A 16274-nucleotide genomic window follows, 5' to 3' on the forward strand; every position below is an offset into this window, starting at 1 on the left:
AATAAAAAAAACATAAATATTCTATGTGTTCATTTTTTTATTATACTTTGTTCTTTTAATTTCCCTTGATGGCGCCATTGGCATTACCGTTAAAAGCTGGGGGGGTTTCTTGACACTTGTCTCCGACTTGCTGAGCAATCATGGCCAGGAGACCTGTCCAGCCTGTTTGATGAGAGGCACCAAGTCCCCTGCCAGTCTCAGCATCAAAATATTCGTAAAACAAGACTAGATTCTTAAAGAATGGGTCCTTGTCAGTTTTGTCATGGCCACCGTTTGCGGGACGTCGATCCTGCTTGTTTTTGCGTACCAATCGCATCAGTCGAATTTCAATTTCCCAAGCAACTTCCTCGAGTGTTTTCATGATCCCAGATCCGGTAGGGCATTCGACCTTAAAGTCATTGCCATAAAAGTAATGGAATCTCTTCAAGCATACCACCAAGAGGTAAGTTGTAGGAAGCCAAATGGGACCCCTCCAATTAGAATTTCCTCCAAACATCCCCGAGTCTGACTCGGCTGGAAGATATTCGACCTTAAATTCTTGTCCGCACATCCACATACTTAGCGGATTGTTTTTGTGGAACTTGGAAAGGGATCGGATTCCAAAAGGTGAGAGAAACTCCTCTTCATCTAGGACGCGCTTTAGGATAGCACGAAGCATGGTTTGATCAACGAGCGCCAACAGCACAGATCCATTCTCTTTGCTGTCCTCCTTCTTGAACACTCGGGCCGGTCGATGTTTCTCACGGTAAGCAAGAAGCCATTCAAGACGACGGGTGAACCCTGGGAAGAGTTCGAGATATTCAGGGTCGAGTGACAGGACGGAGAATAGTGGAATCACTCCGACTTGGTGGATCAAAATGATTTTAGACATTTGAATGGTCAAAAAAAAAAAAAAAAAAAAAAAAATAGTTATAATCCCGAACGTGCATTCCATCAACATCTAAAGTCTTCCTTTTTTTATGTTCTCTTGGTTGGTTGTTCATTTATAAAAGCATCTGCTTTGAACGAGAGGATTGGCTTACCTAAACTGCGCGTCTTTAGACGCTGAGTGTTCCCACCCGGCCACGAGATGGAGTCATAAAAAAAGTTATCGGTCGTGTCCCAGAGGGATTTTTCCTCTCCACCGGATTGGTATGTCATCGCATCCGAGATATGGAAGAAGTGCTCTAAGAATTTAGAGGCAATATCTTCGTATACAGGATTGCGTTTGGCCAACTCCAGAGCAATATGTAGCCTTATGTGTGACAAGTTATAGTAGAGTATCTTGGAGGTCAGAAATGGATAAATGGCCGTTGGGTAGAGGAAAAAACACGCTTGTGGTCATTGCCTATTGCTTACATGCAAAGTGAGAAGAAAGCCATCCAGGAAGTACCGTCGGCCTGACGAAGTGTAGCCCCATTGGGCAGAGGCTCTGATCGGTTGAAAAGACCAATATTATCCAGGCCAAGGAACCCACCTTCAAAGACATTGTTCCCTTCTGTGTCCTTTCGGTTTACCCACCTATACATATTGGAGACGCATTGACACAAAAGAGTAAGCTTCTTTGATCTCTCATGTGGTATGCACCATATTATATATATAATGCAACCTATACGGGATAAAGTATATTCGGTTACCAAGTGAAATTTAGCAACAATTTCTGGAAGACGCGTTCCAGAAAGAGGAAATCCTTGCGACCATAGAGCCGGTCTTCGGTCCTGAACACCTGAAATGCCGCCCAAGCATGAACAGCTATGAATGTTTCAAAATAAAAAATAAAAATAAAAATAAAAAATAAAAAAAAATAAAAAATAAAAAAAAAATAGTGAGTAACAACATCATCATCATTATCAGTAAGTCAGAGGCCCAAAGGTAAGGATAGTCTTACGAGGATTGACATCTGAAAAATTCCATTCATAAGCAGGAATCTGGCCAGACGGGTGCATATACCACTCTCTCGTCAACAGGTCCAACTGATTTTTGGCAAATGTTGGGTCGACAATGGATAATGGGATCACATGAAACGCCATATCCCAGGCAGCAAAAAATGGATATTCCCACTTGTCAGGCATCGAAAGGATGTCATCAATGTAGAGATGTCTCCATTCCCTGTTACGCAAATCTTTGCGCTCAGGTGGAGGAGCCATTCCCACAGGATCTCCCTTGCGCCAGGATCGTTGATCGAAGTGATACCATTGCTTCGACCATAGCATGCCTGCCAGGGCCTGCCGTTGAATCATCCGCATGTCCTCAGTCATGTTTTTGAGTGCCAAATTGCCATAAAATTCTTCAGCGTCCTGGATACGCTCCTTCAAAATCTTATCAAACTTTTTAGGAACGATACTCCCATGGCCTTCTTGGCGGCTCAAGCGCACCCGAACTTGTACATGTCCCCCTGCTGGAACTTTGTCGAATCTGTATACGCCACCAGCCTTTGTGCCATGGTAATCTTCTGTGTTCACTGCTTCCTTTTTGCCATTGATGATATACTCATGAAAACCGTCCTTGACATAAGGACTCCTGTTGGAGTCATTGAATAATCTTTGTGTATTTGACTCATTGTTGGTAAAGAGCAACTCAGGGCCATGTCCATGGTCGTGCTCGGCTGCTAAGGCTTCAAAATAAACCCATCGTTTCCCCAAGGTCTCATGATCTGCCTTGATTACGTGAGGGTGCACCTTCTTGAGTGATGGGATCTGGACCTCCCCCTCTGGGAACCAAGACCAGGTATTACGGAACCAAATTTGAGGGATGATACACAAGGGTGCATCTTGGGGGCCTCGATTAAAAGCTGTGATCTTGATGAAGATATCATCCACGTCCTCATCATCCTTTGCATATTCGACAAAGACATCAAAGTACTTGTCCTGATCAAAAATCCCAGTGTCGAGAAGCTCAAACTCTGGATCCGTTCGGCCACGACGCGTGCTCTCTTGGACAAGTTGCTCATATGGGAACTCAGCTTGAGGGTACTTGTACAAATACTACATGTTATGAGGCAGGATCGAAAGCCACAGGAAGAGATAAAGAGGTAAGTGTCAGTGATGATTAATCTGGTGTCTTTCTCATTCAAACTTTTATTTTGCTAAGCCCGGTCTGTCTAAATCTTAATCTTATTTGATTTCAAATTCCTCTCTCAGTCTCATAAGCCTCAATTTGCTTACTTTCATGTACGAGTGAGTGGGTGTATTATCCAGGTAGTAATACAGTTCCTTGACATCTTCACCATGGTTGCCTATTTTTTTTAGATTTACAAAAAGTTATAGCTTAATAAGCATCCGAGTGGCTTCTAAAAAGCGCTTAGGAGTATCAGGCACTTATGCTAGTAGTGTCTTCGTTTCTAAAAGCCATTGATCAGCATTTTATCAAACCTTCATGATTGGTTAGGCCATAAAGTCGTTCTTTCAGGATCTTGTCTTGCCCATTCCAAAGCGCCACAGAAAAACAGAGTCGTTGATGGTTGTCAGACAAGCCTGCAAGACCATCTTCTCCCCAACGGTACGTCCTGGATCGTGCATGATCATGAGGGAAGAAACGCCAGGCATCACCGTCACCACTATAATCCTCGCGGACCTAGTTTTTTTTTTTTTTTTTTTTTTGACCGTTGAAGTGAATCAATGTCAATGAAAAACCAATTCGGCTTCTACTCCTCCGAAGTGTACGACTTTATATAAATAAAGAAGAGGTCAAAGCATCGCCCAGCTTTATATGCTAATATGCCCATTGTTTTACTATGACAATTTTATCACTTACTGTAGCCTGGAAGTGTGAGAAAAAAAAAAAGTTGACAAAGATAATGGTTAGAAGATCTTTCTATCAGTAAGTCAAACAGGATACCTGTACAATAATGATTTACTGCGTTGAAGATGTATTTCTGTTCATTACCCACTGACGTTCAGAGAGGTATGGGCCCCATCTAATAATGAATAATAGGTTAATAACACCAATACAAACATTTATTCTACTGTTCAAATGTTCAAAAAAAAAAAAAAAAAATTCAATGTGACCAAATAAGGTTTATGTGTTCTCACCTCATCCAATGCTTGCTACGCTCATTTGATTGGGCCAATCGCTTCATTTCAGTCGAGGAATCAGGTGGAATGACTTTGGGCTTCATTTGTAATAACACACTCTAGCAGGCGTGGTCAACGAAATTAGAAATGGAAAGAGTGAGTGTGCGTAAAGGTGATATTATTAAATTAAAACCGATACTGAGGTGATAATAGAAAACAAAGAGCGAGAGGAAAGTGAAGAGGAGAGAGGAGAAGAAGGAGAGGAGAAGAAGGCGAGAGAAGAGAGAAGGAATAGAAAGAGAGTTGATGAATAATAAAATCTCCCTAAACTAGTCGAGCATATTCAAGACATTAGGGACCGAAATATCCGCAAAACAAAAAACGCGACGGTATTGGCTCGTTCGCATTTACAGAAAAACGCGCCATGCATGCATGCATTTGCGTATCCATGAGAAAGATAATCACAATCTAGAGGATTACGCCTCCTCTGTCCGTGTGTAAAGCATACATGTGACAAATAGGGAAAGTGAACTGGATTTTAACCGTCATGAGAAAGGCTGGTTTTTACCCTACTGATGAAAAGTTGTAATAGAAACTGAATTTAACACGAATGGAGCTGCCCATTTGGGTATAGGTGTTTGGGCCTGAAACCATCGTCTGTTGCTTATCGTTGAATACCTACAAGCCAGAATCCGTCTTTTCGGAGACACTACTCCTGAATCGTGGCGCACAAGGTTATCGTGTTGGGCGAAAAGGTCCTGTGTATGCTTGCTAATGTTATTTTCCAATATAAAAGCGGTAAATCCTTGCAGACGATTTTGATTGAACGGAGTGTTGTAAGCTGTAGAGTAGCTTTGTCGCAATTATCAGCTGAAGGTGTGACCATTGTTCTATGGATTTATTCGCAAGGACAACATCTTTTCCCTCTCTCCGTGGAAGGGTCCTTTATAGCACTATTTACTGAAGGAAGAACATGGGAAGTGGCACATTGTACAGGGAGGCCGAGGTCTTTTTCACCCCTCTTCTGTAGATCATTACATTGTGCTATGCATTTAGTTGCAACATGAATATTTTAAGCCATACTGCTTGCAACTCATCATACATGTAATCCTCTCACAACGTGCGTTGGCAAAATCCTTAAATGGAAGAGCTGCCTTAACTATCTTCTACAAGGTCCAAGATTGGATGTGTTTGAAAAGTACGTCAGCAAGCGAAGGAAGCCCTAGGGGTGAGACCGAGGAGGAAGACTGGGTTAAGAAGACAGTGAGTTCTGACAACGACTTCTGGCAGAAGTTGCAGCCCCGTATACAAGCTGCAGTCATGAGTGAGAAGATAACAAGGCCCGATTTGGACTATCCCGGCCTACTAGAGCAAAGGAAAACAGCGTTACAGAAGCTGCACCCCTTCTAACGTTCGGGTTTACTACGACTGTCTATGGCCTCATGAGCACTTCCAAGGTTGCATCTGAGTTTATCGTTGATGCCGATAGGCAGCCAACTTAAAGATTCAAGTCCTCCTCTCATAACTCCTGCTAGTTTTACTGATGTGTTGTTTTTGATATCGAACGAAATATGCGTTCTCTTTCGAAACATAGAGGCATAATGTCCAGATTTCGATTCGATACAACTGGCCGTTCGAAAGATAGAATGATAAAATATATCAAAAGTTACATTATCAAATACCTGAAGTCAATTTTTCAAATGAAGAGACTAACAAGTTCATATCGGCCCCACAGTTTCTTCGCAGATATAATATGGGAGTAAAAGACATCATACAGCCTAAGGTCTAGCAATAGCCCTTGGTCTCACTGAATACTGTCTCATCAACCGAGAGGAAAAGCCGGCTCGTGGCCGTCCTCAACCATGTTAAAGCTTCTTCATGGTCCCCAAAGTTCCTACAAAACACTTGGGGCCCCTAAACTGGCGCTGCCGAGGATGTCTCCGAATCAGCAATCATCTCAAGCCATCTCACACAAAGTCCATAAGTCTATCACCCACTTCCAACGACGTCAAATTCTACACAAGTGTTCTTGCGTCCTCCGCCGAGCGCTTTTACAATGTTCGCTGACGCTACATCAACCTACGGAGTAATTATCACATCTCCCACGACATAGACGTTCAGTATCTCAACAGATATGTAGAATTACAGTGATGGTGTTAGCACTGCTCATAAAGAATCGTGCTGTGCTACACATATTTTGGTGTTACAGCCGGACTTTTTAGCGCAGTGCTCTGCTGGAGAAAAATATGGGCAGGGCAACAAATCGTATTTTACCTAAAGTTCCATTGCGGATTGAACTTCATTGAAATGTTCTGGGGTACAAACAGATACTTTACCAAAGCACGTTGTAATTACGCCTTTCAAAGGACTACGAGAAATAAAATCGAAGGCATTTGCTCCTCAAGAAATAGACATGATGCAAAAAGTGTTTCGCCACAAGACGTAAACCTGCAAATTGGGATCTGGTTTAAGTCTGGTTATATTCGCAACCCTAAATATAACAATGATATCATGTAGAATTAAGTTGTCATGATTTTTGTCTCTATGTAAAATGACAATACAATACATGAACATTCAGATTTTGTGTCGATAAAGCTCTCATAAAAAATGGCTTTTTTTTTTATCTAGCTGCCATAAGGAGAAAGAAAAGCCATTTCCCTTGTTGGTCAATTTTTATGCAGCTAGATGTGGGGCACTGTTGGCATACTTCAGGGTAAGGGAAGAAAAAAAGTATGTTGCTCCAAGATAGTCTTTAAGGTTCAGCCATGCAAGCTGATCTATTTTATCACCACGCCTTGTGTACACGACTGTGCCCTGTTCCAGGAAAAGTGATGCACTGTTGTTTTGGCGCATGACAACTCGATATTATCTAGGAGCGAAGACTGGAGACTAGATAATGCCATGGCTCTTGTTTATGTTCGCTTCCGAATGGACACAACCAATTACGCCACATCAAATGCTAGGCTGTTGGGCTCGAAGAGATGAAAATAAAAGTATTGCAACTCGGGGCGTCGATCCCTAGAACGGGAGAGAATGTAGTATAGGGAGAGGATGGAAATGGAAAGACGGTTGCAGCGCCGCTAACTGTCCACTTTTTTGCTCAAGTGCCAGCAAGAGTAGAGAGAAGAGAGAAGCCTCACCCCAACTAGGCTCTAGTGGAGGACGAGGAAGTGTCAGTTTTGCACTGCTCCACTGAATGCAGGAAACACGCTTTCGAAGGTTTCAAAGATGAAGTGGATACCAGGAAAATAGTTATTTGCTTCCAATCCTATTCTCCGTGGAAAATAATAACCGAAGATTGAGCTTGTTTTAATAACACTTTTGTATAGACAAATGTGCCTGTATTGTTTATATGCAATTAGGCGGCGAAATACGCAATACAGCTTTGTGGATGTGGACTAAAACGAACATCTTTGTGTAACGTTAGATAACGATCAAAACCAACGCTAAAAATTCTTGCAAGGGTCATTCTCGAAACCTTGTCGAGGAAGATCCCTCGCCGTTATATAAAGACTAGCAGTTGAGTTCCAATTCTGTCCCATCCCTGCCTTTCTCTTCTTTTCTTCCTTCAATTCTTTCTCCCTCTTTTGTAATTTTTTCCTTCTAAGTTCTTCGCTGTATATATTTCATTTCATATGCACGCCGGTCTTTCGTCCTTACTGTGCGTGGCGGCGCTTGTTCTGACAGCCGCCATAGCCCAGCCAGCCTTTGCTGCTGCCTCCAATCCCCCAAGCCAGGTAATCCAAGGTATCCCCGCTGTCAACCCGGTCAAACAGCCCTGGATCTGGCCTCTCCCTCAGAATTGGGAGCGTGGCTCCAACACGCTCAAGGTCTCTGAGCGTATCCGCTTCGAGGGCAAGGGTGCTCGCCAGCCTATCATCTCTAAAGCCATTAAGCGTTACCAAAACCTCATGTTCAAGAAGGAGGACTACCCCATGATACCCTACAACTGGTCCACTACTGACAATAAGCCTTCTCGTTCTTCTCTGAACACGGTCGTCATTGATATCGAGACCACAGACGATCACCTCGACATGGACACGGATGAGAGTTATACTTTGACTATTCCCGTCAATGGCAAGGCTGTCATCCAGGCTGAGACTATCTACGGCGCCCTCCATGGTCTTGAGACTCTCTCTCAGCTTATCCAGTACTTCCCCGAGCGCCGCTCTTACTATATCCCCAATGTTCCTTGGAAGATCTCTGACTTTCCCAAGTACAAGCACCGTGGTATTTTGCTCGATACCTCTCGTCACTACTATACCGTCCAAGAGATCGAGAAGATCATCGATAGTAAGCAATAACCCCTTGACTCGACCATACGCCATGAGTACAAGGATTGAATGTTTGACTTGTGTAATTTACCGTTGTATTCCTCACCTCCAATAGCCCTGTCCTGGAACAAGCTCAACGTTTTCCATTGGCACATGCTTGACTCGACCTCGTTTCCTTACGTTTCCAAGAAGTACCCCGAGCTTGCTGCCAAGGGTGCCTACTCGCCGCGCCACGTCTACACGGCCAAGGACATTAGGCAAATTGTCCAGTACGCCAAGGAGCGTGGCGTCCGTGTCATCCCTGAAATGGAGGCCCCCGGCCACAGCACTGCCTGGGGCTATGGTAAGTTGAAATTCAATCAAACTACAAGCGACAGTCAAACAAAATCTAAATTGTGAGAGAGTTGAGAGAGTTGAGAGAGTCGAGAGAGTTGAGAGAGTCGAGAGAGTCGAGAGAGTTGAGAGAGAGGATTCTTACCGGTTATACTTCGCTCTCCCCGTCCCTGCAACTTTTCGTTTGTTTGCCTGTAGGTATCCCAGAGATCGCTTCCTGCCTCAACACTCAGCCTTACTTTGGTTACACGGTCCAGCCTCCTGCCGGCCAGCTCAATATTGCCCATCCTAAGACAAAGGAGGTTGTCTATGGCTTAATTGACGAGTGGGCTGAGCTCTTCCCTGACTCATTCTTCCATGCCGCGGGCGATGAGGTCATCATGCAGTGCTGGTCCAACGACACGTACATTACTGACTATTTGAAAAAGAACAACCAGACACTGATGGAGCTCTTTGAAGAGTTTGTTCTCGACATGGAGGACCACGTCCGCCAGAAAAACAAGACGGTCATGGTCTGGCAAGAGATGCTGCTCGAGTACCATTTTAACCTGCCCAAGGATACCGTCATTCAAGTCTGGATCGGCTCTGAGGGTGTTAAGGAGGTCACCGAGAAGGGCTACAAGACAATCGTTTCAGCTCAGAACTTCTGGTATCTAGACCTTGGATTCGGTCGTCCTCGCTCCAACCCATATCCTGAGGTGCAGGGCGCTGGCTTTAATCACTGGAATCGTGTCTACTCGTATGATATGCGCGCCAACCTGACCAAGGAAGAGGCCGACTTGATCCTGGGTGCCGAGGCCACCATGTGGGGTGAGCTTGCAGATCCCAATAATATCGAGGACCGTCTGTGGCCCCGTGCTGCTGCTTTTGCCGAGCGTCTGTGGTCCGGCTATGAGAATCTAAAAGGAGAGTCCCTCATCAGCGCTGATGCCATCCTCCGCCTGCTGCCTTGGCGTGAGCGCTTGGTCCTCCGTGGCGTCCGTGCTGGCCCTCTGAATCAGGGTTTCTGTACACGCAACCCTCTGGACTGCTTCCAACCTCCTAATCCTAACAAGTAACTATCTCCAATACAATGTGGGAGAAGGGCAGCAATATTCTTCCTGTTGATGACGGAGAGTTTATGAAGAAGCATCATTCATTTAGAGATCGAAGGCTAAAAACTTCATTCTTGGGCACTGCAAGGTAGAGATGAAATCCGTGTGCGTGCCTCGTGGAGAGTCTTCATGTAATATTTAGCATAACCCTTAATCGATAACAGATTGACTTGCCGTACTATAAACTATTCTACCATATAATTCATTTTTAGCACTTTACTTATAAGTGAAGTACCCAGAAAGTTTTTTTTTTTTTTTTTTTTTTTTTTTTAACGAAGTGCAAAGTCTGTTGACGCGAAGTCAGATGTCAAATCAGATCAAGATGTGCCAAGCAAAATTGCTAGAGATATAGATTTGTTGTTACACTAACTGAAATAACGCTTCGCCCAAATTCCATTGTAGCGATGTCACTTTTTAGTCGACTCATGTTTTTCAACATCTTTTTGAAGTTCACACCCCAATGACAAAGAGCTTCAAGTGATTTTGATACATTTGTTTTTAAAATACACAAAAACCTAAATTAAAATCTATGCATTTTTTTTTTTTTTTTTTTTTTTTTTTAAAGAATATTCCCGGTTCCTGTTTTTTCCCTCCCTCTTGTAATATGTCCCTATGTGTTATATCCTCGTCCTTATGCTTTTTTATGCGTCCTCTATGATGGTATGATGGCTTCCCATGCCTTACCAAGCTGGATGATCCATACGCGTATGTCATAAATGTGTGAATTGAATATGGTGCGTGTGATGTATTTATATATATGTATATAGATGTATATGTCCATGCATATGAATGTGTGTGGAAAATAGCAAATCACGCAATCATGCTGACTGAGTAAACTGATACTGGCAAAGGCCAATGTTGCCCTGAGCATCCCTAATAATGACGCCACTGATCCTGCCCAGTACCTCATGTGGCTCTGGCATTGAGAGACGGGGTGCATCACTGGGTCCTGACATAAAATCTGTGGGTAATGGCACAGCTTTATGACGTCCAGGTTGGCTAGAATTAAATGGCACAAGATTAAGTCCTGTAGTTGAAGCGCCAGTAGAACCCGCATTCATGTCCCAATTACTACCAGCAGTAGCGGCAGGAGGATATGTATATCCTTGCGCATCCGTGTAGCCGTATCCTGTATAGTCCGCCTGTCCAGGCATAGAATAATCCATGGGTTGTCCATAGGCTGCATAATAGCCCTGAGGGTCCATATGAGGAGGTTGGTGTGGGGTAGGTGGGTAAGATTGGGGATATATCGAACCAGAAGCATGATGCTGCTGTGCATGTGGGGGAGGAATACTGTCAAAGTTCGTACCATGAGGTTTAGGGGGCAGTGAGGGATGTGGGTTGAGAGGCGAAGTCCCATTGGGACCTGAGTGTCCACGGAGCGGAGGGACATGGCTATTTTCGAGACGATCGCGTCTCCTATCATCATACCGACTTCCTCCTGGAAGTCCAAAAAATCCATCATTTCTAGCCGCTAGAGGTGGAGGTCTATCTCTAAAATCGCGAGGATCCCGCATGTCACGCATATCTCTTGGATCAGGACGACCCATAGGTCCAGTTCCTGGAGGAAGTGGCCTCGTCCCCAAATGATGATCCCGAGGGTCGCGACGATCATAATCAGGTCTACGATAATCCTCACGCCTATCCGGATAATAATCTTCCCGATATGGCGGCCTGTCATATCCGCGATGGTGACCCCTAGATTCCCTGAAATTTGGCCCGCTCATAGCAGGAGGCCCTGCATACAGCGGTGCATTATAATGGGGTGGTGCCGGTCCCGGCCCTGCTGATGGGGAGCGATATGGTGCGTATGGGTGAGGTCGAGTTCCAGGTGGCCCTGAAGGTCTTATACCTCGACCCGGATATGGGCTCTGTGTGGCCCTCCCACTTCTTTTTGGTTCTATCTCAATGCGTTTATGGTAAATATCCCATATTTCAATAACAGTGTTAAGTTCTAATAAGGATGTTCATAAAAAAGTATTGGGTTAGTTGAGCACTGTAACATGAAGACGATCGCCGTTCCAAGATGAATCCCAAAAACTCGCGATTACCTTTATTCCTGGCAGACGCCTCTACGGCGCTCTCCTGAGATTCATGTTTTCGTGGCTTAATTCCTTCGAAATATAGGTCTACACGGATATCATGAACAGCATCGTCATAGCTCTTAAAGACAGAGGTTTCGTCCTCGAAACGTTGTTTGATCACCTAATGGAATAAAAAAACCACACGAAATATTCGGAATTATTTTCTTGTTTTTTTTTTTTTTTTTTTTTTTTTTTTTTTTTCCTACTCAGGCTTGTGGAAGTTGCTCAAAGTATACTTAGTTTCATTTTAATCTTCCAATAGCTTACATCTTTTTCAGGGTCGATGTCTTTGAGTAATTCCTTCCCTTCATCATCAACTTCATCAATAACACGGTCGCGAGCAGATGTCAGCACGAATTCATTTGAATAGTTACGAAGTTCGGTAGCAAGGGCCTTTTTATCGCTCACAATCGCCTTGATCTCCTCGGATGTCTTTTTACAAAGGCATCCCAAGATGTGCTGTATAAAATAACAAATAAAAAAAAAGGCGATGATCCAGACTGCTAATTAGAATGCACTCTAAGCAGAAGACTCCATCGACCTATCCAGATCATAAAGCACACAAGCCATATCGTCCCACTTGCCTGCTTACTGCAGTCCTGAAGCAACAAATGAAGAGGTTGTCCAGTTCTACGTGGTCTCCTCTTCATTGGCGGAGCGGATTGCGGGGTGAAGGACTTAGGTGGGATCAAGTACTGCTGCTGATGTGAGGAAGTATCTGTTTGGTGGGTTGTAGAAGGGGAGGTGTCTTCGCCTTCTACAACATGGCTGGCTGTCGGCGTACTGCTTTCTACACTTTCCGAAGGAGTCAGAGCGGCAGACTCAGTCTCTACTCCAACTGTTGGCACGGAATGCTCGCTAGTAGTAAACTCGGAGTCATCAACCATTTTCACTTCCTGTTCCTTGTTATCTATGGCGTCCATGGCGTCCATACTTTTTTTTTGTCCTGACTTAGTAGGTTGTAATGAATGAACAGTAGGAGCAAGGGTGTGAGTGTTCGTTTTTCCTGTTCGTGTTTACCATGCATGACAGAAAAAAAAAAGTTTTCAAAGCCACTGAACAGATCTATTGGGTGTCCTCTATCTTTCTATGGGTCTAAAAGAAGCTGGCGTGCTTTTATTTTTTTTTTTTCCTGTCACCAACATTGGAAATTGTGCATGACCCACTCATGTCGACTCAGGAACAACGGGAGCATGCATTAATTAATGCATTTGGACCAACTCTTGCCAATAATCCAACAGCGCTGAGAGAGTGTATGGTCGCAAGTTTCTGCCACTTGTAGTCTACTGAATTAGAATAGTCCAGGGTCATTATTTAATAATATCATCATTTGTATAATAATATGATTGTTCTCCTCCTATTAATATATCCGTACATTTGAATAGGCCTCAACCTATTACAGATTTATCGAATTGAGCCCCAAGTGCTCCATTCAAAATGGGAAGCCTATATTATGAGCAAAACTGGCGCAGGCGATGAGGACGACGACGGCACAATGACCAATGCACACTTAGAGGGCTTTAAGACTAGTCTTCGACGCACACTAGAGCAACAATCTCAACAACAACAAAACTATCATATCAACCAGGGACAGTCATCTGCGCTGTCTTCATTTGCTGTACCCAAAAAGGCGACGATTAGATCAAAATACCATACTGGATCCACATCCAAGGCCAACTATGGCATGGACTATGGCCACACAGATAATATGTGAGTTAGCACATATTTTTTTTTGTTACAATAGACTTGATATCGCAAAATAAGGTCAAGAAGCTGAGTTTTACATCTTCTTTCAGTGGATCATTTGATAGCAAAGCCACCTTTACCATGCCAACAAGTCCTATCAGAAACAGAGGTACCAACAGTGCACCAGTCACTACTTCGCCATTAATGTAAGGATATGATAACGTTGTTCATATTATTTTTTATGCTTTTAACAATAGTTGACGAGAGTAATTAATTGGTCTTCATATTCTACCGCATGCGTTCTCAAGATCATTATCCTCTTCAAAGTTTGCATTGCGAAAGAACATAGCAGAGATAGAAGAAACCTTAAATGGTCACTTGGAATTACGTCAGGACCTACCTAATAGGAGTGCTGATTATCGTAACGCTGTCGATTTGGTGGTTGCTGTCAAACCATATCGTTACATGTTTGAGAAGATTGCTGAAAAAGCGGAAGGTAAATAAAAGGCCTCAATCTTCTTTTTATTTTGTCAAAAAATAGAAAAAAGACATCCTATTAACGCACATGTTCAGCTCTTGATGACAGGATTGAAGCAATTGCAGAGATATATAAAAGTTCTTTTCCTGAAACTGAATTCCATAACCCAGCATATCCAAGTCAAGCCATTGTCACAGTTGTGGGGAGGATTTGTTCCGACGCCAATGAGGGCAAATCCAATGAGCGATCGCTGGTCCTGGAGACGAGTCGCTCGCTCGGAGGTGGTTCAAGAGTCAGGCTTGATGTTAATGAAATCACAGATTTCGGATTCTTCTTGGGTCAAATCGTAGTATTAAGTGGAATCAATGCCAATGGTTCAGTCTTTGCAGTCACCCGTGTGCATGAGGTATATATTTTGTCTTTTTTTACTTTAATTTTTTATACTTTTTACATTACATAGAGTGGAGGACATGTAAACTGGTAGGAACTAGGGTGAAAGTCTTTTAGTGACATTGTTCCGTCTTTATTTTTCATTAGTTACCAGCGATGCCGATGGCAAGCGCTAGTCCGCTTGAACTTATGGAGTTGCATCATCGAAAGTTGGCTGGACAACCCATCAAGATAATTGCTGCAGCAGGACCCTACACTTTGAATGATAATCTCTTGTTTGAGCCGTTCTCTGCTTTGATGGAGCACGTTAACAGTGAAAGACCAGATGTGCTCTTACTGGTACTGTCGTTTATATCTTTTTTTTTTATTTTTTATTTTTTATTTTTTTTTTTATAACCATGATTGTTCACAGAGAATAGTCAAGCCACGAGTTGCTCACTTTCCTAGATGATGTTCTTAATTATAGATGGGTCCATTCATTTCTTCTCAGCATCCTGTCATCCAATCCGGAAATGTGGATATGATGCCAGAGGCATACTTCACAAAGTATATCTCAACACAACTAACGCGATACCAAGAGCGATATCCCAAGGAGATGCAAATTCTGCTTGTGCCCAGCTTACAGGATATCATTCATGATTCTGTAGTCTTACCTCAGCCAAGTTTTGAGCACCCCCGTCAACTTAGCCTGCCAACTGTAAGCGATAATGTCAATGTATACACTTGCCATTCAAAAGTATTGCTGAAATAAGTCTGCTCAAGTATTAACTTTTTTTTTTTTTTTTTTTTTTTTTTTTTTTTTATTTAAAAAAATAAAATAAAATCCTTCTCCATAGGGAACGCGTTGTCTTCCTAACCCCGCCCAGTTTAAGATCAATGAGATGGTATTTGCTGTTAACACCTCCGATATTTTGATGCATTTGAGTGGCGACGAAGTTGCACGTAGTATAGGACAAACAGACCGAATGTGCCGTTTGTCAAAGTATCTTATCGAGCAACGCAAGTATGTCATATATGGACCTCTCTCCATTTCCAGCTGGTTTGATAACATCTTTAGAATAGTCATGTGTAGAACATTAACTATCTTTCCGGTCATTATGTTGATGTAGCATGCACCCTGTATATCCAGGACTGGGTTCAGATATCGAATGCGGTGTCGACTTTAACCAATATGAACTCATGGACTTACGAGTTTGTCCAGATGTCATGATCCTGCCTAGTAAACTCAAGAGCTTTGCAAAAGTAAGCTGCCTTTCCTATCTTTCCATATCTGTTAAATCATTTATTACAGTTGGGCCGCCTACGCAAGCCACCTTCTCAATCATTCAGCTTAAATACAAATACAATGTACTCACTTTTCCTTTGTCCCTAATCGATGCTAGATAACTGATAATATTATCATTGTGAATCCCAGCCAGCTTAGTAAGGGCCAATCAGGAGGAACATATGCACGCCTTACAATCCATCCAATTCCTAATGCTTTCCTAGATGATATGCTTACGCTGATGGATGAGGATGAGCCGCAGACTATGTCCACGTATCACCGTGTATATGAACGCTGTCGAGTTGATCTTGTCCGCATATGAAGGAAAGTAAAAATAAAATTAGCAAAAAAAAAAAGGGATATTTTTTCTTTCTTGCCTTCATATGCCTAATATGTAAATTTGGTCTATTGTTTTGGATTTTGATGAAGTCTTTTTATTAATGTAATTTGGAAAGAAAAAAGAGAAGAGTAAATCATGAGTTGTTAAAAGTAGCCGATCCCACATCTCATGCCAATTCTAAAAGAGAAGAAGGGATGCCTTGCACAATGTATAACAATGGTTCGGTTCCTGCTTCTTGCAGGCAAAGTATTCAAGCAAAAGAGAAAAAAAAAATTGCGAGTGAGAGAGAGAAAGGCGTAGAGACCTGATTTATTTCTTGGGAGTTTCAACAAAGCCGGG

The 16274-nt window shown here is 42.9% G+C and overlaps 5 protein-coding genes across 5 annotated transcripts; 3 read left to right on the plus strand and 2 right to left on the minus strand.

The window, feature by feature from the left end:
* Window positions 1–27: 27 nt before the first annotated feature.
* Window positions 28–4289, minus strand: BCR41DRAFT_339319 (Six-hairpin glycosidase-like protein). The gene is made up of 10 exons (XM_022022154.1): window positions 4011–4289; window positions 3865–3895; window positions 3733–3738; window positions 3351–3552; window positions 3144–3214; window positions 1868–2963; window positions 1617–1731; window positions 1339–1500; window positions 1023–1234; window positions 28–843 (listed from the first exon to the last, which is right to left on the minus strand). The coding sequence occupies exons 1-10, from the start codon at window positions 4094–4096 to the stop codon at window positions 56–58; spliced, it is 2769 nt and encodes a 922-aa protein (XP_021879049.1). The 5' UTR covers window positions 4097–4289; the 3' UTR covers window positions 28–55.
* Window positions 4290–4965: 676 nt separating this feature from the next.
* BCR41DRAFT_372809 (hypothetical protein) lies at window positions 4966–5402 on the plus strand (the record flags this gene model as incomplete). Its single annotated transcript, XM_022026720.1, has 2 exons — window positions 4966–4998; window positions 5049–5402. The coding sequence occupies 2 exons, from the start codon at window positions 4966–4968 to the stop codon at window positions 5400–5402; spliced, it is 387 nt and encodes a 128-aa protein (XP_021879050.1).
* Window positions 5403–7627: 2225 nt separating this feature from the next.
* On the plus strand, window positions 7628–9836 carry BCR41DRAFT_339323 (glycoside hydrolase superfamily; the record flags this gene model as incomplete). The annotated part of the gene is made up of 3 exons (XM_022022155.1): window positions 7628–8285; window positions 8382–8609; window positions 8798–9836. 3 exons carry the CDS (start codon window positions 7628–7630, stop codon window positions 9655–9657), a joined length of 1746 nt encoding a protein of 581 aa, XP_021879051.1. The 3' UTR covers window positions 9658–9836.
* Window positions 9837–10266: 430 nt separating this feature from the next.
* Window positions 10267–12757, minus strand: BCR41DRAFT_388286 (hypothetical protein). The gene is made up of 4 exons (XM_022027984.1): window positions 12362–12757; window positions 12045–12236; window positions 11745–11898; window positions 10267–11647 (listed from the first exon to the last, which is right to left on the minus strand). The coding sequence occupies exons 1-4, from the start codon at window positions 12707–12709 to the stop codon at window positions 10512–10514; spliced, it is 1830 nt and encodes a 609-aa protein (XP_021879052.1). The 5' UTR covers window positions 12710–12757; the 3' UTR covers window positions 10267–10511.
* Window positions 12758–12910: 153 nt separating this feature from the next.
* On the plus strand, window positions 12911–16196 carry BCR41DRAFT_424118 (DNA polymerase alpha/epsilon subunit B-domain-containing protein). Its single transcript, XM_022030376.1, has 10 exons — window positions 12911–13030; window positions 13163–13487; window positions 13574–13669; window positions 13772–13959; window positions 14037–14347; window positions 14479–14670; window positions 14798–15028; window positions 15168–15334; window positions 15441–15573; window positions 15714–16196. The coding sequence occupies exons 1-10, from the start codon at window positions 12946–12948 to the stop codon at window positions 15915–15917; spliced, it is 1932 nt and encodes a 643-aa protein (XP_021879053.1). The 5' UTR covers window positions 12911–12945; the 3' UTR covers window positions 15918–16196.
* Window positions 16197–16274: the final 78 nt, after the last annotated feature.

The sequence above is a fragment of the Lobosporangium transversale genome (genome assembly GCF_002105155.1).
Source record: "Lobosporangium transversale strain NRRL 3116 chromosome Unknown BCR41scaffold_33, whole genome shotgun sequence".
Classification (NCBI taxonomy): Eukaryota; Fungi; Mortierellomycota; class Mortierellomycetes; order Mortierellales; family Mortierellaceae; genus Lobosporangium; species Lobosporangium transversale.

Coding starts and splice junctions, on each gene's coding strand:
- BCR41DRAFT_388286 (XM_022027984.1), bottom strand. CDS start 12,709: ATGGACGCCATGGACGCCATAGATAACAAGGAACAGGAAGTGAAAATG. Junction 12,237..12,361: donor TTCAGGACTGCAGTAAGCAG/GCAAGTGGGACG, acceptor TATTTTATACAG/CACATCTTGGGATGCCTTTG. Junction 11,899..12,044: donor ACATCGACCCTGAAAAAGAT/GTAAGCTATTGG, acceptor TTATTCCATTAG/GTGATCAAACAACGTTTCGA.
- BCR41DRAFT_424118 (XM_022030376.1), top strand. CDS start 12,946: ATGTCGACTCAGGAACAACGGGAGCATGCATTAATTAATGCATTTGGA. Junction 15,029..15,167: donor GTCAACTTAGCCTGCCAACT/GTAAGCGATAAT, acceptor CCTTCTCCATAG/GGAACGCGTTGTCTTCCTAA. Junction 15,335..15,440: donor TATCTTATCGAGCAACGCAA/GTATGTCATATA, acceptor ATGTTGATGTAG/CATGCACCCTGTATATCCAG.
- BCR41DRAFT_339319 (XM_022022154.1), bottom strand. CDS start 4,096: ATGAAGCCCAAAGTCATTCCACCTGATTCCTCGACTGAAATGAAGCGA. Junction 3,896..4,010: donor CGTAGCAAGCATTGGATGAG/GTGAGAACACAT, acceptor ATTCATTATTAG/ATGGGGCCCATACCTCTCTG. Junction 1,501..1,616: donor TTGTTGCTAAATTTCACTTG/GTAACCGAATAT, acceptor CAATATGTATAG/GTGGGTAAACCGAAAGGACA.